This window comes from Myiozetetes cayanensis, unplaced genomic scaffold, assembly GCF_022539395.1.
Source record: "Myiozetetes cayanensis isolate MyiCay16 unplaced genomic scaffold, myiCay2020 scf16, whole genome shotgun sequence".
Classification (NCBI taxonomy): Eukaryota; Metazoa; Chordata; class Aves; order Passeriformes; family Tyrannidae; genus Myiozetetes; species Myiozetetes cayanensis.
The window spans coordinates 412,563-436,798 of record NW_026087270.1 but is presented as its reverse complement, the minus strand read 5'-3'; the positions used below and the strand labels follow the sequence as shown (position 1 = coordinate 436,798).

Genomic DNA, 24,236 nt, shown 5'->3' with positions numbered 1-24,236 from the left:
AGCGTAGCCTGGTTTTTCGCCTAATTCGATTGACCCAAACTGTTCTGATTCGCTGTTGCCGAGCACTGACCCCGTGGCCCGACAAACACGAGCCCTCCCCAGCACTTTCTGTGCAGGGCTGTGTCAGAAAGTGAAGGGGAATGTTCTGTTGTGCTCATTGGACTCATCGCTCCCCAGAAAGCCACTGCTGAGTGCATCCATTCTCTGTACTAATGGCATCGAGGTTTGTTGACAATTTTATTAGATGTTTCACAAAGGATAAGGATCAGCACAACAAAACATTGAAGTATTCGGGTTTTAATATTTCTTTGTGGGTATTCTGTTAATATTTTAATGCAAAAATGTTTTCTGACCAGTGCTTAAGAACTACGAGACAATGTGAAAATTCATGTTTGATAAATTAATACTGTATGTCACTCGATGTGTTACTTTAGTAAATTGTTTTATTTCTTTACAAAATAAGTACAAATAAGGGAGTATGTTTTCACACAAATTGGGGGTATTTACGAGTATGTACAGAAATCATCAAAATAACGTAACTCTAATAAACACAAGGCCTTTATAAACAATATGTACAAATTATCAATACATTTAAAACATAACTTTACACTTCCTGGCCTTAAATACCTTATGAATAATCTTTTGGCTAAATAGCAGCAGTATAAATTTTCTTCTGCTTTTCATAAACCTTAAAAAATAATTAAAACCTTTGTTTTTAAAACTATTGGACAAATAGTTCTATTTGTGCTTTTGCTATGGTTTCCCATCGAAAAAAAAAAAATATTGCCTCAAAAAAGTGGCAAGCATAACATAGTAAAAATGGAAAAGATAAATAAGCAAATGTCTCCCTTCCTTGGTGACTGGTAACACTGTTAAAATCTGAAATACATCTTGTGCCCACCTGCCTGTGACTGCTCCTCTCTGATCCCCATTTAAAAGACTCGCACTGACGTCGCTCGGCTTTGGTGTGGGCCCAGAATTCCGCTTCAGCAAAGCATTTAAAAAGTATTCCTCCCACCTTTCAGCTACTTACAACTACTCCTTATGCTTAAAGCCTGTCCATGAGCCTCCCTGGACTGGAATCCAAGGCATCGCCACCCCTGGTGGCACCGGCCCCCAAAAACCTTTCGAGCGACTTTAAAAATCCATATAGAATACTCTAAAAATCTTTACTGAACAATACTCTCTTTTAAAACCACCATTAAACCATACTCTTTGCAATAAATAAATTAACATCTTTCAGAAAATAAAAGCCAACTTTGAATCATGTTACTAACCAGCTGCTACAAATGCACAAAAAGGTTGAAGGGGTTTAGAAAACAACTGGAAGCTACTCAGGGTAACTCAGCTGAGACCCAAGCACACAGACTTCATACACTTAGGATTTGGTTCAGCAAATGGCTCAGCAAATGAGCTGTGCAGTAAAAGCAAAAAAATCCCAAATATATAGAATTTGTGAGAGTGTGCTAGTCTCCTGGCTGTGCAAAAAACTGCCGTTATAACTAAGCTAAAACAACAACAGGTATCACCACGGTCAGTGAGACAGCGCCAGTAAACGAAGAAGAACAGCCCAGCTCCGCCAGGGAACGCACAGAACCCCAGGGCTGGGCCCAGGCATGGCCAGGAGATGGTTTAGGTGAGCCATTGCAGCAGCCTTGCTTTTGTGTAACTTCAACACCAGCTACTTCAGCCTTACCTAAAATGGCCAAATGGAGCAAGACTGGGATGTTGGTTATATCTGTGGAGTTAACATTTTTTAAAACCTTTTGCACTTTTTTTTTGTGTGTGTGGTTTTTATATTATTATTTTTTTTTTACATAAAGGAAATTTATTGCATGTGTCTGACAATTTTACAAAACAAAATTACTGGAACGTTGACTTCTGAAAAAAATAGAAGGCACATTAAAATGACAGCTTTCAATGCAAGTTGAGCTTCTGTATGGAGCAATCAGTACAACTGTTGGCTTTATTTAAGCAGAGCTCGATAGAGCAGGAGAGAATGGCTCATTTCTCGTTCCTGTTCCATGTAGAAGATGAAGTCCCTGAGGTTTACACGTGTTATTTTCTGCCGTGGATACTGCCTGGGGGAAGCAGTGCCCAGGCCAGCCTGACTCCCACCAGACACACCGAGACCCTGCAAAGAAAACACGGCAAACTCGTAAGTCCTGCAGCAGTAAAGAGTTCCCTCCTACTCAGGGTCACAGCTCCTGACTGCTGGATTCTTTTAAACATCTTCAGTGCATTGCTGAGCCTCATTCTCAAAGCATTAAATGTAACTTTTTTATTATCATTTTTCTTTCTGCTGAGTTTCACCAAGTTAACCCGAGTAAAGAGCTCAAGTGCCAACACGCGAGACAACACCTTGTTCATTTACAGCTTGGGACAAATGTGTCCAGTTCTCCTGCTACAGTCCTGGTCCCTGTAGACAGATTTGACCAGTTTAAATGCAGGAGCCTTTTGAGGACCAAGCCATTAGCAGCAGATAAAGCCATGTGTGCACCGTCCTCTTGGACATCCGAGGACTGGAAACAGGTGAGTGGCATTTTGGGATGTTGCTACTCTGCAGGTGCTGGTCCCACAAGGGGTCTGCTGAAGAAAAGGGCTCAGTGTGGGGAGGTTCTCAGCTCAAGCAGACAACCAAAAATTCAATAGATCACAAAGACTTGCACATTGTATGATGATAAAGACAAACAGTATATTTGTTTCTACAGCTATGTTAAATAATTATATATTTTTTTTAATTGGTATATAGGTACTGAATTACTGAATACCTCATCCTGACTTTGTATATAAAGAGAAAATTCCTACACTGGGCCCTGAGGATGCTGTCATCTGAATATTTAGAAATGGAAAGGACCTAATTACAGCCTCTGTAGTCTCATGGAGTTGAAACTGAAACCTGGTGAACACACAGAGTTCTTTTTTCATCCCTAGGAGTCCATTGTTTTTATTAATTCCAATTGGTTTGTAGCAAAATAAACTGTTCTAACTTAGAAAAATAGGTTTTAATCTCTAAAAAGATTTAAGCTATTTTTCAAACCTCTAAGACACCTGGTAAAATTTTCAGTACTTTTAATATCCCCAAATTTACTTAGTGCTGCTCAAACCTACCTTTCTTTCCCCAGGAAATACTTATTCTAGGATCTTGACTCCAGCCATTAAGAACACAGTTAAGGGTAATTTTACTACTGAAAGGTGGTAGGGGAAGGGTGTATGGTCTGCTGAGAGTAAGGCATGGCACTCTTCCTCTTGTGCACCACAGTCAGTCAGACTCCCTGCAGAGCTGAACCATCCATGTTATTTCTCCTATACCTGCTAATTAAATTACAGCAGTGGGGCAGATCCTGTTCTCCTGTAACCACAACCACGAAAGGCTCAGTGGAGTGCAGGGAATGTGGCTCAGCTTGCAGGGAATAGTGGGAGAAGCCCCCAACCTCTGAGCACCATGAGCATTTGAGCTGAGGGGTTCTGTCCTCCAGTGTGGAGTAGTTTGTGTTAATTAACTGACTGAGCACCGAACCTCCCTGCTCCCAGGACGGCAGCTGCAGGGGCTGCTCATCCCTGCTGGAGCCAGACACGTGCCCAGTGCATAATCCATGTATTCAGTGGTGCTCTGAGTTCAGCCTTTACACCAAAACACTTTGCGTTCCTGGAAGAAACAGGATCATTTAAACCATCATTTAAATCATAAAACTCACCATCTTCCACAGGCTGGAACAATACTGAGCCTTCCCCTGCCTCCCAGCTGCACTCTGACCACACACCCACTCTGCCAGGGCTGTGCCCACTCTCTCTAACCCTTCAAGAAACCCCTGTGTATATATTTATTTTAAATCAAGCTGACTCAAAGGTATTTTTCCTTCTTCTCTGTTCCCCACAGGGTACCTCTCCCCCCTGCCCACAGTACCACTTATTTCAGGTTCATCCTGACTACAGGACCTGGACAGTGACAAACACACTTGCAAGCAGTGTGGCCACCTTAAGCTCATTAGAAACCACAGGACCAGGAGCATCCCACACGTGCCTACCACACAGTAACAGAAAAGCTAAACTAATTTTTTAAATTTTTCTTCATATGAAACTACTTCTTGAGTCAGTTGAGTTAACATTTACAGCAAGTAACTACTCTCTATTTGGACAGAGTAGCTGGAATTAGGATGTGCCAAGTCACATTCACTGCCTTTATCACTCGAGATACCGAAATGTTAAGTAGGAAGAACACAACCAAACGTGACATCAAGCTGTGCCCATTGGTAACCACATTTGTGAGCCCATCAGCTACCTGATCATGTTCTGGAGTTGTTTTACAAGGTGGAAAAAATCATAAAAATTATTTTAGAAATACAGAAGCACGTCTGTAAGCTGACAGAACAGTAATTTATATCTGTCAATATATAATATTGGCATATATCATGTCAATCACTAAATTAAAGACTGATTTGTTTAGTACTGCATTCCACTCAAAATTATTCTGCAGATGCTATATATAAAAGAAGGAGACTACTAAATGCCACAATTATTTAATTGTATACATGAATTCAAATATAGTTGAAAATCATGGCCAAGAATAGTGAAATTGAAGTAATTCAGAATTTTCTCAAGAGAAATCACATTTTTTATCAGCATGAGAGACTTTTCATTAACTCAAACAAACCCTGTGTTGTCTGTATCTATGGCAACTAATCAGAGTTACACAGATAAAAGCGCTAATAAAAGAATAAATGGTTGTAAATTGTTTACATCCTCTATTTCCTGGTCTGCCACACCCAAACTGTTGCCAAATCACACACACACAACTATACATCAATACTAGTTTTTGTATCAATGAACTTCTAGTTATAATTTTAGGAAAACTTAAGACGTTCCAGCCACAAAAAAACCACATTTAATTCATATATGAACTCTCTGCCTCTTCATTTTGAGACTGCTCACACACGAGTTATGGTGACTTCCTATCCCCTCCCATCCCGGCCTCTCCTTTCCTTTCCCACTGCCTCCTCTCCCCTGCTCCTTCAGTCCCTTCTTGGGCCACACCAAGTGACTGGTGGTGACTGCCTTGAACTTGGCAGCCACAAATCCCCCAGCAGAGCAAGGAAAGCAGCAGAGAGCAACTAGGTCACCCTGTGCTCCACCCCTTCCTCACAGGCCTCCAGAGAGGTGGGGGCAAGGGGCTTTCCTGAGACTGCCCCCAGCTCCTGCTCTCACCAGGACTGAAGAGGAAATCAATCCATGGCAAATCAAACACAGGAGTTTGTACCCACCATGGTGCCGTACTCTCCATTAACCTCTAACCCAAGACCCACTGAAAGAGCAGAGTTTGTCCACTTCAGCAGGCTGGAATGCTCTTCAGCACTCCAACAGCTGATGGGTAGAGAGCTCACAATATTTTAAATAACTGTGTTGGACTGTCAAGCTTAATTCAACTTTTGGAAGCTACCACCTAGCTTGAAATTATGGCTTCAGAAGAATCAGAGTAATTGCTGGTTCACTACAAAGATTATGAAGCAATTCTGAATTTATGTCAGATATGACACAAGGTTTGGGCCACTCTTCTCAGCCTGTTTGCTGTTTTCATGATTTTCCTCTGAGAAAACTCATGCTGTGGGCAAAGAGAAATATAAACACTTCAGAATAAAACACTGACCAAAGACTTGGTAGATCACTGGGTAAATACACAACATTGCCACAGAAACGCTCTCACAGTGACAGGGCAGATGTTAAAGCAAATTCTGTGCACAGAGAAGCCAGTGAAGCCTCATTTCTGACAGCTGTGCCACAGTTCTCTGGTGCTACTGACCACAGTGAACGTGGCTCCTTTCCAGAGTGTTCATCCCCTCTTACCTCTCCAGAAATACTCAAGTCTGCTGCCCTTCACCAACCACAAACTCCCCCTGCCTCCCCAAGCTTTCCCCCGTCTCAAACTAACCGGGAACTCCTCCCTGGATGGCTCTTCTCCCATCCTCACGTGCGGGTGGGTCCTCCAGGGTGACCCTCCAGGCTCAGGGGCTCCTCAGCCCCCCAGGAACGTGTGGCCCCAAGCCAGACGTACCCCAGAGCTCCCCGTGCAGTCTGGTCCTCTCTGGTGTCTCTCTTTCCTGTACCCAAGCCAGCAGTTCACATGGAACCTGGAGGGACTTAAAATCCAAGCTCCTTCCTACCTCTGTGCCCCTTCTCCTGGGCCCCACCACTCGATTTGATCCGCATTTCCCAAAGGCTTGAAAGGCTACAGGGAAAGGGGACTCAGACAGGCACACCCCTTCCAAAATGTTCATGGGCAAACTCCCCCACTGCTCAGAAAGTAGAAGTGTCTTTGTGCATTAAATGACAATAATTACAGCAGCAGGTGGATGGAAATGAAACCAGGTAACTCCTCAAAGTGTGCTGTTCCCTGCTCGAGATAGAAGTGTCTTCACATAAGAAAGCAGATGTAACACAAAATCTCCCTTTATTTTTGTAACAGCAATTTCTACCGTTGAACAATTAAATCATTTATTTCCCCAAACCCGTGTTCCTTCAGCTTTGAAATACAGAACCATGGAAATACAGTACAATATTCTTGTCAGGGAAACAGAAAGATAAGGGAAAATAGAAGACTGCATTTAATATTTTATCCATCCTTCCTTCACCAGAAAACAATTCAGTGCTGACATCTCTCCTTTGAACAGAGTCTTGATCTGCGGCTATTGCCTCTCTGAGAGCCACGGCCAAGGCAATCATGATAAAAGATCCGCTGGGTTTCTTCCCAGGCTGCACGGCACATCCTTGTGGCAGAGCTGCCTGGCAGTGGGAATCACACAGCAACAACCCAAAGCCCAGCTATCTGTGGAGTAAAGCACATCAGGAATTCCACCTCTCCGAGCTCCGTGCGCCGCAGAGGAGGGGGAAGATGAGGTATCTATTAGGCTGCTCTGATGAATAAGAGGTCTCGAATCACAAGAAGATATTCCACAGCAATTATGTTTACCTGCATAAAATGCTGTTAGCTCTTTGGCTGAGAGGCACATGAGAAACAGGTATAATATTACGTATGATTAGCTGTCCCACGTAAATTAGGGTTTAATTCAACACCTACTGAGGCTAATAGTAATGATTTCACTGAAACATCCTTAAATTAGGATGCCCCTAAAGTACAGAAAAGTAATAACTGTTCGTCAGCACCTCAAAGACTAACAATACTGTAAGAAATATAATTATATCTATAAAAACACCGTGCATCTTGGTATGCACAACATGGTGGCTTTACAAGTGTCTAGAAAGATTCATCACCAAAAGCTATCATTTAGGCCTTCAGACCAGCAGCATTTACAGGAGCACTGGGTCCCACTCTCTCTTCGGAAGCTGGTTGTTTTCACTTGCCAACATTTTTTACCCTGTACTATTTTAGTGCAACTGTTCCTACAGACTCTGTTTTGGCACATGTTCACTTGCTACACCCTTCTGGATGCAAATGCATCTCCTTTCCCCCGGGCACATAAACACACACCTCACCCTGCAGACAAACATCAGAAAAACTGATTTGCACAAGTACTTACAAGTACTTCAAATACCAACACAATTGCAACATTTCAAAGACAGCATGCAGTAATTTTGAAATTAAGAAATAATAAGGGGAAGGTAAATCATACTAAGTCATGGATACAGTGAAAATTTTTTCTTCAGATGTGATCACTTCAGTTTATAATTACCTGATGTTATTTGAACCCAAAGAAATGGGCTGCCATTACAGGCAGAACACTTTATATGTACCTGCTCTTTGCCTTTATTACACCAAGCCAAGTGACATATGCAAGTATTATAATAAAAAACCTGCTTTGTAAAGCAGCATCACACCAAAATCTTCCAGATGAGGGAACTGGGCATTTATTCCAACCTGACCACTTATTCCTCCCTCTAAGATAGGATTTCTCCTCCAGCTGAATGACAGCAGGGGCAAAAAGCAGATTATGAGGCATTTCAGGGACAAACTGGTTGGGAAGAAGAGAAATCTGCCCCAATAGAAACAAATCCTGAAATGAAGTGTAAGGCAGCTATGACATCTACCTGCTCAGGAGAGAAGGGTGTTCAGCTGTAGGTCAGGTAGGAACCTCTCCTCTCAGGTAGGAACCAGACTGCAACTAATTTCCACTTCTTAATCAGCGTATCCATGCAGTGTCTGAACAAACCCTGCATTGATGTGAGCAAGAGAAACTCAAGTTTTTCCTGCACAGAGATACAGCTCTGCATTCTGCAGAGATCTTTAACCTCTCCAAGATCTTTTGGCATCCCTCACTCCCCACTTGGTATCTGATAAAAACACCTTGCTTTGCGTCCTCCGACTTCTTGCAACACACTCACGACTTGCTGGTGGTGCCAGTTCTGGCTCTTTTAATTTGCTTTGTTCATGGACCTGCTCTGCAGTGAAGCTATAGGTCCTGCCAGCATCTTTATCCACAAACATCTCACACCTATCACAATCCACTGCCTTACTTGGAGTTAAAAGCAATGACAATTTTACCTGATTAAGAATTCTCAAGTTTGGGCTGCATTCTTCCCGTGGTAATTATAAGTGGAATATTCTATTTATCCTGTTTCCATCATACATGTATATTTTCATTTTGCTTGGAATGTTTCTCCTCCCATGCTTTCCAAATGTTTAATCAAGTGCTGCTCCCTTTGAAATACTAATCCTGCCAAATTTTTTTATTGTTATTTTTCAAGCATTGTGGTGCTTTTCCCTTCTCATCTTTCAGTATTAGCATAGGGGTTTGTTTCTTGTTTTGTTTTGTGTTGTTCTGTTGAGGGTTTTTTTAAGGACTTGCCTGTCTTACTCCAGCCCAGTCATGCTGTACATCCCTACATTCTCTCTCACCAGGAGTCAAACCAACTCTGGGAGCAGCCCTACAGTCCAGCTTGCAGGATTCCCATTTTCCTTGACACGTATTTGATTCCCATCTGCATTTTCTTGAATATCCCTGATATTAGTTTGAAACTATCTCAGTTTTACAGAGTGGGTGGCCATTTCTCTCCTAACCTGTATGACTGTGACTTTTCATTAAATCAGAAACTTAAAATAATTAAAATATTCTTGATATCCATCAATCTCTAGACACGTACCACTGTAAAATTTAATTGTTTAAATATCTAATTAAAAGATACATAATTGCTATCCAGTAAAGGCTGCTTTTTGGTCTTTCTCTTCCTGAACACACAGTGAGCAGAACAACTGTAGGGGATTAGATTCACTTACAGTTGAATTTGACAAAGAAAAGTCAGCACTAACATGTGCTGTTTGTCACCTGTTCGAGGGCAGACACGGGGATCACCCAGCTGTTTCATACATGGCCAGTCCTCCTGAGGGAGGGGGGAAGAGCAGGAGACAGAGAGAAAAGTATCCAGATCTCAAATACAAAATCACTTGCTCAACTTTGAGAGCATGAATTGCCCTCATTCATCTCCACTGACTTTCAGTTCTTAAGCCTAATTATGATGTATAACACCCAGACTTTATAATAATTGTGTTTGAAAGTGCTGGCCATCCTGCTCAGTCCCAGCAGCTGTGCAAGTGCCAACTGAGTGACTTTATGCCCCGCTTGCCAGACAAAGGGCAAAAACACCCCCAGATCTACCAGCCCTGTAGGACTTCATTCCTGGGTAGAATTTGCTCTCTGAACAGTGATACAAACCTTTCCCTGTCATTCCCTCTCCTCTGTGGATTGAGGGTAGTACAGGGCCTTCCCCTGCACAACCAGCCTATTACACAAACCAAAACAAAGCAGGCAATGTGGTTATCTCTGGATTGAGTGGCAATAAAATTAAGCCCTAAATGCTAATACCTTCAGCTTGCAGGATAAACACATTGTCAGAACACAGTCCAGTGTACAGGAAACAAGACATTAACATTTGTAAATAAAAGGTGGAAGACAGCTAACACTCTATTACTGCAAATATCCTGGAATATAATTAAGGCTGGTGCGTTTCAGGGAGAGCTGACAGAGTTCAGGAGGGAGAAGAAGGCAAATCATTCAGCCATTCAGTTCTTGATTTTGTACCATTTCTTACAGCTAAGTCCCACTCTTGATTGTTTTTAAGTTAGAGGTTTTGCTTGTTCAGAAAATGTTTAAAAAACTTAGATTGGCACAAATAACTCTTGGAAGAATGGCTCCAAAAAGGGAACATGGTGGGGTTTCTTCCCTGCAGACATCAGTCAGCTCACAGGAGCCCCCATCCCTGTGCTCTCCATCTCCCCTCCTGCAGCACAAAGACAATCCCTTGGTCACCAGTGTTGTTCATCGTGCTGGGCTCTTTCTCAAGTCCTTTTCTGTGTCCCCTGCCTCTCTGTCTCCCTCACCAGTGTCACTTCTCCAGGACTCCCAGCAGACACACCTGGTGACCTGCAGGGCACCTTTCATTGCTCTGCCTTACCCTGCATTAACCCCAGCGACTGCTGAACTTACACCCCTTTTTAAAACAAAAACAAACCCCAAACTCTGCTTCATCCTGCCCTCTAACCTCTTAATGTCAATCCAGCTTCTTCCTTTCTCTCCATTATTAGACAAAATAAGACAGCCAAGCCTCGAGTAACAAGCAGATCAGTTTAATTTACAAAGACTATATTTAATGACAATTTAAACTTTGCTCTGCTCTTTAGAAACCCTGTAATCCTCTCTTACTTCACAAATTCCCAAAGCCTTACCTTCCTCCAGCCCATTTCATCACAAAGCAAACAACCAATCTTTTAAAGACACTTACATGCAACACAGCCAACAACAAAGAATAAACCTTGAATTTCAAGCTAAGCTATTTGAAAAAAAAAAACCAACCAAAATTATTTGCTTTTGATAAAGTTAACCCTTTCACACACTCACAATTATTCCAGATCCACCTCACTGGATAAACAGTGGGATTAAATGCATCACAAAAACTTTGCAGAAGATCCTTTAACCGACTGTATCTTGCAGTAACAAAATGATTGAGCAATCCATATCAGTATCTAGAAAGAATAAATGTCTTCAGTCTCACAGATGATCATGGAGGAGACAGAGTGATGCAGAAAAACATTTTTTTCAGACCTTGAAGCTCTTCTCTTGGTTATCTCTAACTTCTCATTTTTATTATCCTAATAAGTTTAGACACCACTCAGACTACCTCGAGAAAAGAAGAGTTAACAAGTAATATCACAACTGTCACCACCTTTCCTTCATTAGAAACACCCCAATATATATAGTTATTAATTATTTAAAATAAATTAGAAATCAGATAGCCAAAACCAAATACTCCATTATGAACAATTTTAATTAAAACAGACACTAAAATATATTACAGAAATAAGTCTAAGACAGACAGAAAATCACCTAATACCATAAATCAGCTGATACACACCGAGGGGTTTTTTTGTCCTGGGAACAAAAATACCAAAACAAACCTGGCAAGTCTCTCATATCAAATTACTCCCCAAACAACCAAACATGAATAGTATATTAAAAAAAAAAATGGTTGTAATTACAAAAGAAAAACCTTTACCAAAGTAGTACCCGAAACCAGAGGCTGGTGATGGGGTATTTCTGGCTAAGTTAGACAAAAGGCAGTGGAGTGCAGCACATGCCCCCTCTTTGGAAGGAGCTGGCCCAGCCAATCGTCAGCAGTGTGAGAACCCCAGCAGATGATGGGAGAGGGCAACCAAGCAGACACACAGCGACCTCCACACGCACCCAGAGGAGGATTACTGCCTTAATTAGAGAGGCCAGGGCAGAAACAACGGGGAATTCCGAGTGTGCTCCATAGCATGGAATGGTGCTCTGGCCTATTTTCACCATTGGCAATGGGAGGGGAGGCACAGCAGCTCTAGTAGGAGCAAGTGCATTATGATACAACACAACATGAGCATTATAAAATGCGAGATGAATCTCGAGCCCAGAGGCTCTTTAGCACCACTCCAAATCACAACTCTCTGCCTTCATTTTTCTTCTTTGCTACCATTCCACTTCTCTCAGTACTTCTGACTTGATTAACCCTTTTTCCTCTTTCTTATCTTTTACCTTCCTATTTTCACGGTATCACATCAGATTCTTTAAAAAGCATCTGAGTATTAGCAGCAGAGATTACAGATCAGCAGTCAGGTTTTTCTGACATACTCTAAGCCAGGGGAGCTCCAGTTTTTTCCAGTGAGAAATTTATCACTTCATTGGCACCTTGATAAGACAGCATGCTCTTTTGAAAATCTGGCCCCTGATTAAAAGTTACAAAAATCATAAATCAAATTGTAACCTGTTTTCAATGGTCTCGGTTCAGATGCTGTGAATTTGTTTTTTCTTCAAATACTTTCCCCAGAAATTCAAGTCTAACGAGCCTGAAACAGACTTCCTGAAATACAAGCTTCCTGGGAATTAGGAAAGATGCAGTTGTGTGCTATTCCTGATTTTTGGTATCCCTTTCTGGAACGGCAAGTTCTGGTGTTCGGTTTCACCAATTCCATCTTTCTCATTACCCTGGCCTGAAATGATGAAATCAGTTTTCCAAGAGCTTTTTTTGGTCTTTCTGAAGGGCTGTGTTGGGACCCGACAGTCCACATAACGTGGTACCTGAACGCGTGCACAGCACATATGGTACAGTGGGTTGTAACCATTTCACCATCTGCTCTCTCTGAACTCTAACCTCGATAATCCCGGAGCAGCTTTTCCCCTTAACTGCCACAGTTCCTTAGATCTTGGCTTCTACTTACCCTTGGAAAATTAAATTGCAGCGAAATGCATGGTCACATTACCTGCTGCTCTTCAGAAGCCTCCGCTCCTCCCCGGGTGACTTCATTTGGCCAGGGCCTTAAACAAATTCTGCCTTCAGAGCTACAGCCCTTCCTTTTTCCGGTGAATAAGACAAATCAGTAACCAGAACACTCTTTACTCTGCAAAAGTATTGCTCAAGATCCCGTCATATCCTTTACGTACTCATTCATAAAGTGCTTTGTTTCTATTATACCCTTATTTAGGGCAGCACCTTCAGTGGAACTACAGAGGAGTTCATAACTTCCCAGGAGCAAACTGCAGGTTTTTAGCAACGTTCCCCACAGTGCCTGACTCTGTCAAACCACCTCCCACTATGGGCCTAATTTGGTTTTTCCACTAACAGCCCCATTAGTACAACCCCTGACCATCTTGCTACTCTGTGTTCCCATAAAACCCAAACAGTAGCATCATATTAAAAAATAAAATGTTAATTTTATGGTAATAAACATAAGTTCTATCCAAAGTTCAGGAAACTGGACAGATTTTGTAAACTGAGAAAGGAATTTTGAAACTTTTATTATTGAGTTTGTTGGTTTTGTGTTTTGTTTGGGCTTTGCTTTTTTGCTCTGGTTTGGTTTGGGTGTTTTATTCTCTATTTTGTTTTGCTTGCATCTCATGACATCAAGGTCTATTTCATATAGATTTGGAGTTTGAAAGTCTAAGCTTTAATTCTAGCTGGAACAGCTCATTTGGTGGACTGCCTTCAGATTTAAAGTCTGCCTCATTTACAAAAACTCGAAAAATATCTACACAGTAATTAAAATCCATGAAAGACTGTGGTTTTGGCATAATTTATACATACCCATGCAAAACTACTACATACACACAGACATGGAAAACATAGGGATAATAAATACCAATCATAGCCACAAGAATATATGAACCTCTATTTTTTATTACAGCACCTGACAATACCAGTTCTTATGGAGGATGAAATTGAAGAAAGAACCAAATATGGTTATCACCAATTACTATTTCACAATATCTAGATTCAACTCAAAATATTAAATCATAACAGCTCAGTAAACTTCTCTGACTCATTATCAACTGAACCAGACTGTAATGCCTACACAATGAAAACTACATTTGTAGAAGAATAGCTTTGTAAAATGAGTCAAGTTTTAAAATCAGTATAATGCCTTCTCATTAGAAGTATGCATTTCTTCTCCGTTTTGAAATTCCAGGTCATGTCTACACACATTGCTTCCTTCTGGATTCCTGTTTAGGATCCGAACAAAAGGGGAATTCGATTTTTCAAATGTGTGAAGAAATCAGTTCATGAGATATAATTTTGCTTTTTCACACATGAGCAGTTTAAATATGTTATTCAATGTTATCTTGAGGCACAAACATAAGGCATGTAGGTTAGAGAAGTCAAAACTGCATACCAGACTGCTTCCTCAAATGTCTTTCAAAACAGGCAGCCGAAGATTATCATGAAAACTATGGTTTAATTAAAGACTATTGAATTTAGTTGTAATCTGGGTCCTATTACACAAATAGTATACAGTGAGTATACAAATACACAGAGTCCCTGAATATACATAGGAAATTCCATAGGTGTTTTCCAACCACACAAATGGATCTATATTCCATAGCTCTACCTGGGGGAAGAGAGCAGTACTTTGTTTCTTTTGGAGTTTATGCTGAAACAGCCTCTTCCTTCCCTCTACAATGCAAGAGAAATAAGAGCTTTAATGGTTAACAACTGGAGTTCACACTTCACTTTTCCCCTCCAAATACAGGAGGACATCAGCTCTGCCCTCCCCCCTCAGTACTCTTTTGCATTCAAAGTACTTCCACCTCTGCATAAAAATGACTTTTTTATTATGCAGTTTCACAGACTTTCCTAGGTGGCACCCCAGGAGCATAATCCTGATTCACAGAACAAAACCATCTAATTACCCCAGCTGCATAATTCATTGGCCCATAAATAGAGGTTGGCCAGCCCATGATCTTATCTGACAGACTCCAGGAGCATGTGTGGGAATCCCTATGGGAGGAACACCGGGCAGGGCTGGAGGTCAAGCGCTCACTGGGACAACTTGGGCTGGCCAAGGGGCAGGAGGACAAAGAAGCAGCCTGGAACTTGGGCACTGCAGGCAGTTCCTCCTTCCTTTGGTTGCTCAGGCTGTCTGCAGGTGAATCATTCAAGGAGAGGTTTCTCCCCGAGCTGTGGATCCTCCACGGCCACGCTGCACTGAGCCACACGTGTCACTCAACTGCAGCAGTAAAGAGCAGGAGCAAACACTTGCACTGGCACTACTGTAAGTATACACTACAGGTCTCCTCCAATCTCACTGAGAGGCAAGACTGTCATTTGGAAATCAGACATTGCTCAGATGACAGAAGCAAAACACACTTATCGAGTACTCCTTACTTTGCATCTGTTTTTCCTACCCTGCTGATGAAAAGCTCTGTGCGTTCACAGGATTCTGGCAAACCTCCCAACAGAAACCTTTCAGACACTGTCTATAGAGAATTTCTGCAGGTCCTTCTATTATTGCTTGTTTGTTTTAATTTACCAGAGTTGCTTTCAAGTACCATCCAACCTTTAAAAAACATCATCCCGTTCCTTGGCATGATCAAATACCTGCGATTCACTAAATAGATAGAGATGAGCCCTGGACCACTCTTGGTGCCAGTTAGCAACACACCTTATGGTCTCCCATGAATTTCAAATGTAAAGAACTGGTATTTTAAAAGAACTATGAATTGGTTTCTAACGTGTAACATTTTACCACATAATAAAGACTAAGCTGGAAAACATTTCAATTCTCAGTAATGTTTTCATCCTGCATTATAACAAACATGAGTGGCAGAGAGACTTGTCAGCCTAGTGGTTAAGGCACTATTCATCTTCCATCTCCCAGATCTGGGCTGCAACTACTCAGCAATAGACTCACTTTCTCACTAGAAATGTCATCTCGGAGCTGAGAAACTTTCTTGACAAATATGTTTTTGAAACAGATGTATTTTTGCTAAACATTTTATCTTTGACAAAAATGTATTTTGACAGAGAAAGTTTCATAGCAAATTTTTTTTTCACCAGCTCTAATAACAAGTTAGACTTTTAGGGCCTAAGTGGGGAAAGCTGCTCAGACCATGCCTTGCTGATTAAGGTAAGGCCTCCCTGGCTGGGGCAATGACCATCGCTGCAACTGCCCCGATGGCCATACAGGTCAATTATCCATTGCTCTGTCCCCATTTACCAGTGTTTACCCTCAAACAATGAGTCACAGGTCCCCTCTCAGTGTGGCATTCAGAGCAAGGCTGTGAATGGGACCCAAACCTGCCTCATCCTCCTCATCCGATCCTCACAGCTTTGTCTGAATGACTCCTCCGTGTACTTAGGTAGTAATTAACAACAGAAATGTTTAGGAGAAACAGTAAAGACAGGGCATTTGAAAAAAAGAGTTAACAGATGTCCTTAACATTGCTGCTGGCCTAATAACGTTGCTGCAGTAATTCATTTGATGTGGAGTTTATTTAGCTGCTGCAAACACACAGGGTTATAATAATCATAAGCAGGTTGCATTAAGCACAATGGGTGTGTAACATAGTGTTAAAAATAATCCCAGAAACTGTATGCCTTCAAGATATTAGATGTGCGGTATCTTCTCCAACCTGACTGTGAAAAGCCAGCCAGAAAGCATCTTTCAGACTTAAAAAAAAAAAAAATTACTAAAAAGAAATATAAAACCCAAGACTTCTTTTACAGATAATTTTGCCTATAGTTTGGGATGGCAAACATGGAATTCAAACATCAAATCCTGGCATACTTCAGTAAGCTATCGGCACAGCAGTGCTGCCTTTTTTCCTTTGAAAAATGAAAGAATTAAATTCAAAACAAACAACTTCAATTTAACACCAAACTACAGGATAACCAATCTTAAAAATGTCAAATTGTAATGGATCTTAATACCCATATAAAACACAAAAATAGTGGCATTGTTCCTTGGTAATGCATAGCAACCTTACAGAATTTCAGTGAAGGAGAAAGAAGGGAAAAACACCTTATTACTTCTAACTCCTGCGAGCCATTTTGGTCTCCAAAGGTTTTAGACTGCCCGAGGCCATGTGTCTGCAGTGTTTCGGGAAATGACTTGCCTTCGCACGAACACTGCTATGTTCTGCAGCACTGCTGCCCCCCAGCATCCCCGCTCAATTTCTAGTTAACTCTTCCTTACCTGTATCAGCCTTTTCCCCCTTTTTTTTTGTAGCAAGATTTCAGAAAGGTTCTGCTTAAAAAAAAAAAAACAAAACAAAAACAAAAACCGCCACAAAAATGCAAAGCAAAAAACCCCTCTGCTTTTTCTGACAAGTTTGCTCAGAAACAAGCACGACCAGAATTTACCTCTATAAATCTTCGGGAGAAAAGGGAAATCAATTTGGAACTAAAATATTTGGAAACACAACTACTTTAACTAACGATCATCGTGGAGCTTTGAAGTTTGATACTGCTCAAATGTTTGCCTGTTTTGCCTCAGTTAACAAACAGAAAACAAAAAAACATCAACACCCGCACAGAAAACAATGGCACTACTAAAATCCTTCACTTATCACTGTATTTAGATTTTTAATTACACTCCCAGCACCACATTACAGGCTGCGATTAAGTCCCTGGGTAAGGCCTCAAAACTATTAACCAATTTGTCTTAGCAGCAGTGTGTTAAAAGTAACAGGAAATAAACCATCTAACACAGAGAAAGATTTAATCCTTCATACAATGTATTAAACTCACTTAGCAGAGGTGGTTTGTGTTTCCCTCTATTTTCTGTAAGGATACACGGCACATACACACTGTGAGCTATTCTGCTTGATGGCTTTCTTAAAAATCTCCAGAAAATTCTTAGCCAAGGTCACTGCTGATTGACTCAAAATATGACAGTGGATGAGGCCACTAAAATATTCTGTTCATCTCAGAGGTTCAGTAAGCAGCTCTAACTAAGAGGAAAATCAATATAATACTTCACAGTGAGGAAGAAAATGGAAAATAGTTTAGCAGTTAAGTGGTTAATGCAATTCCTAAGTGTTCAGCAATCATTGCAATTTAGTGCCATTTCGATTATTACACAATAAACAGACCATGTTGTCTGGAAGCAAATTTTTATGAGTATAGCTGAAGGGGTTGCAACTTATTTAGCTGCTGAAACTCTAAGGGAAAGAACATTTCTGAATGCTAACACTACAGATCAGAAATATACAGGTACACTGGAAAGGTTATTTTTAGGTCACTACTATGGTAACTAACCACACTGACCTTTAAAATTAGTATGCAGTTCAAGAAAAATGAAGTTCAGTAAAATGTTCTTAAAACAGGATAATTTTAATAAACAACATTGCACATCCTTACAGCAGAATTCTGTCACTTTTTACAGCTATTAATTTTACTTTAATAATATAACGTACAAGAATATCATGATGCAGAACTGACTAGGAAAAAAAATGTAAACAGCCAGAAAACTGATTAAACTATCATTAATTTATGTTGAAAGAATTAAAAAAATGATAACAGCTATATTTATTTCTGTAGAATAAAACTGCTAGCTGGAGAAGGGCCGTTTTTCATATCATGTAAAGTGGCGGAAACATTTAGAATAGCCACAGTTAAAATCATCTTACTTTGTCTCATTTTGAAGTGACAGAATTTTAGGTGTATTTCAAAAGCAAACCCAGTTCCCAAATTCATAAATTCAAAGACAAGAAAGTGAGAATTATGTTCAGGGCAGATGAGATAAACAGCACGAGATGAAGAGTCTGTGGTTGATGGCAGCAGGGACTCAGTAAGGGAAACAGAATTTTGAACAAAAGTACTCTCTGGATCCAAAATACTGATGATTAATTAGACAAAACTTCAATTACAATCATGGTTTTAAGAAATAACATATTATGTGCCAGTCCTTTAGGTAAGAAATGGAAATCAAATTTGGGCTGGTTATAAAGGTGTTCAACTAAACCACCAGCACAGAGAACATACTAACAAGTAGTAGATGCTGTAACTTGGCAAGAGCCAATTTACCCCATCAACTCACAATCACCAAGTAGAGAACACAATTGTTTAATTTTATTTTATCTCAGCCACATTTGAGACAGCTTATAATGTTATGTCAAATGGCAGACAGGAAACCAGATACATAAATAGAAATTATTTTATATACACACACATACATGTCTATATGTGCATATATAAAGGGAGAGAGATACACAAGCATTTTAGTCTAGGCCACGTTGTAGACCTTTTTCAATATGTGGCTCTTCCAGAAGAATACATAAAAATTAATTTTAAAAAGGGAAAATGATATCTGCATTTTTCAAGACTCAATATGCTTGTGAGTAACACTGCCTAGAAGTGAGTTTTGAATGCCTGGATCACAATTGCCATGAAAAAGGAAAAAAAATCTCTACACCAGTGGGATTCTGGACCACCAGAGTTCCTGTGTTCCTGGAATTCCATATTACACCTACACCTCTCTGTTAGTCCCAGGCAGGAGAGATGGATGCTGGTCAATTAGAATGGACTCTCCACCTTTAGGGCCCATCTGGAAATGAGCACAACTACAATATTGGCTGTATGAAGACACAGCAAGGGACAGGCACAATTACCAATCTAACAACACCAGCAACAAAAAAGAAAATAAATAAATAAAACAACCAAAAAAAGAGCAAAGAATGGATGGCAAGCTGTGCTAACACCCTCCTTTTCCTCCCAGGGATCTCACACAGCCCTGGGAGCAAGTTGGTCCCTTCCCAGGGCCACCCAGGCAGCACCAGCTCTCCAGTGGATCCAAAGCTGTGCTGAGGACCATGGACACAGCAGGAGATCTGATCCTACACACCCTGAGAGCCAATGGAAACATTTTCCAGGTTGGAAATCCCACTGAGAAAGCCCAGAGCTCTACATGTCATCTGTCCATGCTTCAAACTGGGCACCAGGGCACGCTGATCTCTGTCCACTGGTGCTAAAGCAGCTACACCAGCAGCCACACTCTTTTTTTCCCCCCATCTAATTAATATTTACAACAGCATTTCTGTTATAAAAAAACAAAAACAAAAACAAATTAGGTGTATTAAAAAAAAGGGACATGGCAACCATTTCCAAAATGTGAAGCAAAATCTTAAACTTGGCTTTTCAGAAAATTTAAGGTTTAGCCTCCCCCACCTCCCCGTGGGGTAATTTTGCTGATAGTAAATAATCACAATTTTCATTTTTTGAGAGCCAAGCAAGACTCTGAGAGTTCTTCTTGACATCTTCTCAGCCAAGACTTACAGCTGTTGGCCACTGAAGAGCTCACTTAAGGACTGGGAGGTTGTAAGTGTGCCAGCCAGATGAGAGGGCTAAGCAGGCAGGGAACAAGTAACAGAGCAGGTAGAATGCCTGGCCAGAAAAAAATTCCCCAATAGTATTCTCTCGTGAGCAAAGACATTCGTTTGCTGTACAGTCTCCAAATTGATGTTAAAATAGACGCAGGTTCTGACAGGTTATTTTTCATTTGGCTTGACTGGTGTTTACACAAACAAATCCAAATTTCAGTTAGAACAAACAAACAAAAACGCTCATGTAAGTACTAATTTGGAAAGTAAGGTTCCACCAAGATTACATTTTCCAGCCTGACATGAGAGAAACATGAAGCAGAAATAATTACTGTCTGACACTAGGAAAAACGATGGTGATTAACTACACAGATTTAGCTTAAAAATACAGATTTCTCTGCAATAGCATGGCCACATACAAGTATCCAGCTTTAAAAAGAAACTGCTAATTCAAAGGAGACCAGGGAGGGTTTTTTTGAGTGAGTAAATATAAATTCTTTTCATCTACTTCGTGGGCAAATTTATTTAAAACACAATAAAATGACGGGCAGGTCTAAAGACTAAACACAAAAATATAGGAATGTCAAATGAACAAACTTTTTCACTCTGCAGTTTTTATTTTATTATTAGATGCTATTCCTAACTTGTTAAAATTGATCAAATAGAAAGCTGTGAATAGAGAAAAAATTAAGCCAACTAGAAAAGTGTGACTTGGATTTAATATTTTATAATTGCCAAGGGACATACTGAGATCAATGAATTTTTGCCCGAGATGAACGTCAGAAAGAGATGTACTTCAGTCTTTTAGGGAACATTGGTCTATTTAATTCTTGTGTCTGATGCATGTGAAATATGCCTGTCTTGGCCTTCTTTGGTGCCTGGGGGCCGTGCTGGAGGCAGACATTACCACTTTTAATAGGCCGCCATCTGAGGAATGGCAAGGGATCCAATAACCCATCGACTCTAATGGATTTGCCTGTTTATTCACTTACACCTTTTTTTGCAGCTAATTTTAGTTTTGCATGCTGAGTTGTTTCACTTTAAATTAAATGAATAGAAACAAAGGGGGAAAGACTGTGCAGCTAATAAACCATGATTATTTTCCAAGTTCTTCACAACAGGATCCTCCATATACCAAGGTGTATCACTCGAGAGCAGATTCGCTGCTGCGTTTCTTCACTTGTTGTCAAAATTAACAGAGCTTCTTTTAAATTTAGTAAGACAAAGAGTAGGTTGTTATAAACTCTTGCTTATGGTGCACTAATGAATTGCAGCAGTATAAAGCACCCAGCTCCGAATCGTTATGAGGGTCATGAGCATCTTCAAAGAAAAATACAGGTAAAGTTAATGATTGTGCAGGGTTATCACAAACAAAAACAGTATACAGTTTAATCTAGCCCTTCATGTATACTTTGAAGATCACATGTAACACTTAATGTGTTACTTATAAACCAAATGGAGTCCCTCTAGATACAGAGGAACTTTGAGTAATAAAAATTTTCACGACATCTGATCCTTGGGACAAATATCTATTACAGGCTAAACCTTATTAGGGGATATAATCTCTATATTTGGACTGCATTAATATTTTGTTCCTCTACAGAAAAGCTTTTCTTCCCTTTCTTTGCGAGACAGCCTCTTGCATCTCGCTCTCCACAACTTGGGGTCCTCTGCAAAAGAATGAGATGGTCTTTGGGCCTCCAACCCAAACTGTTCTAGTATTTATTCTAAAAGCTTCTGTTCACCAGCCCTCCTCTTTTTTTCAGACCCACCAGTTCAGGTGCTTTGCTTTCCTCAGACAGGCTGAAAGGAACTTACTCAGGGCCTCCCTACAAGGCTCAGCTTCAAAAGAGCTTTCAGTGAGTCACAAAGAGGCCTTTTCTCCAGGTTTGGGAATCTCAGCATTCCCAGCCTCCATCAGTTAAGAGGGGACAGACAAGGGCCAGGTGTCACCTGCTGATGACAGGTCATTCACTGCAGGAGCCTTTGTGTCCCCAGCCTGGGGGAACCGTCCCCTCTGGGCACTCAACAGCGCCTGACAATCGCCTGCCCTGAGGAAATCACTGTCGGCTTTCTGGCAGCAAGTAATCAAATCCAGTCAGGAATCACCCTCTTTTAAAGGCATAAAAATAATACGGCTCCTACTTCCAGAAAGAACAACCCAGGCTTGGTCCCCGAGGTAACCAAAACACGGCATGGCTGGGGTCAGCCCAGAAAAAACAGCTGCTGAACTGGGGCAATCCCCAGAGAGGGACTTCACTGCTGCAAAAAATTCCTCTTTTCTGTCATAAAATCGTGTAAAATACAGCAGCAGCTGGTCATTTGTTCCCTCTCCACGACAGAAATCTAAACATGCGACTTCTACAAAAGGTAGTACTACGTGGTGAGGTTTGTTGACCAAGCTGCAGGAATATGGCTATGAAAAACTAACGTTAAGAGCCAAAATCTTGGGAGCCAAAAGGCTGCCCCCCTCCAAAACTCTGCACTGCAGCTGCCAGGAAGAGCAGAGATGGATGCAGAGATGCAGTAAGTTGTCCACAGTTAGAAGAGAGCTTGTGTACCCCTTCATTTAGAAAAACACATTTAGTTAGGGAGATCCTGCCCCCAAACAGCCATAAAATAATGTAAAAACTCTCTCTGGCATGACACAGATGAGAACAAAAAGGGGCCTGTATCGTTCAGAGGGGTCCACAGCACTACCAATTACTAATGCAGAAGGAAAGAGAAGCAGCTACAAGTCTTTTTTTGTCTCCAGCTGGTTATGTTTTCCTTTAAGGGATCACATTATGAATCTGACATCTCCTTATTTTTGCCAAAAAGACTTCACCTCCTTTCATATCATTTGCTGATCTCTTACAGATTCCTTAATAACGTGGTGTGACACAGAATCAACTCAGAGGCTTCACCAGGGCTTTTGGGCTGGGTTTGGGGCTGGCTTTTTTGTCACACATATTTCAAAGGGTGATCCACACATTATGAGAATGAGCATCTTAGCTTGGCATTCATTTTATTGTTAGTGAATCTGCTTTCTCTCAGAATTGAGACTGCAGTGGGAGACCTTTTTGCTGACAAAACTATCATCAGTATCCCCTTAAATATATATAGCAAGAACTAAAATAAGGCTCCTGAAATAATTTTGAATGGATCCACAGGCTTTGGATAGCACAAACCTGATTGAGACAAATATTTTGGGATAGTTACAAATCCAGCTTCCCTTTTAAAATGGTAACTGAGGCCTCTTATTTAAATGCACAAACACCCAAAGCAATAGGACATTTTACAAGTACACAGACAAGTTAAAATAATCTGGCTGCTTTAGATATGTTTAAGTGAATCTGTGAAACAGGAGAAGTTACACAGCAGCAGAATAATTTTTTTCCCCAAATCGTATTTGTAGACCTGGATACTAACTCCCAGACACACTGTGGAAAGAAAAATGGGAACAACAGACTGAAGTTGGGATTGATTTACTTCATTAGCTGGGATTACAAGTTTAACTTACAAACCAGAGGTCAAAATTTCTCATTAACAAGGGGGCCATGAATCGCTGCAGGGCTTGGTTCAAGAGGAGACCACTCTTATTACTAACTACACATTTCAATCTGTCTTTGATGTTCTCCTTCTACCCTCCTCCCTTTTATTTTTTGGCAGAGGAGTTGATTTTAATTGTAGCTATACAACACAGCTCAGTTTGCCTGAGAGCCAGCCTCCACATCTGCAGTGAGTGCAGTTCTAGTGATATTGGGTGCAGTCCATAGCTTAGGGCTAATTTTAATGGCTCCCCTTTTCATACAAGGCTCAGATTGTTTGCCACGTGATTCCTGTTAATTTAGCTGCAGGAAAGGGCATCAGTTTTCCTTGTGAGTTTCTGATCCATACTTCTAAACTAGGTGAAATGTATTAAAGAAGAGAAATGATCACAAAATAAGAGATTCAATTTTCTCCTGCCTCCCTAAACTGATAAAGCAAGTAGTCCCACTATTTTAATATACAAAAGTAAAATACAAGATCCAAATGGTATTTTTCTTACATCTGTATTTTGATAAATCTTTAATTTAAGAACTGCTGCAAAGAAGCCCTTGAAATCTCTAACAATGCTAAGGGTTAAATAAGGAATTCTCAAACGTCTGTATACTGCATGTTTTCAAAATCTACAGATTCCAA

The 24,236-nt window shown here is 40.7% G+C and overlaps 1 protein-coding gene across 1 annotated transcript in view; it reads right to left on the bottom strand.

Annotated features, from left to right (window-relative positions):
• Positions 1–318: 318 nt before the first annotated feature.
• Positions 319–24,236, bottom strand: part of LOC126637702 (transcription initiation factor TFIID subunit 4-like) — a 141,671-nt gene continuing 117,753 nt past the window's right edge. Inside the window, 1 exon segment of the mRNA XM_050311096.1 lies at positions 319–2,134. Within this exon segment, the coding sequence (XP_050167053.1) occupies positions 1,967–2,134 (168 nt within the window). The 3' untranslated portion in view covers positions 319–1,966.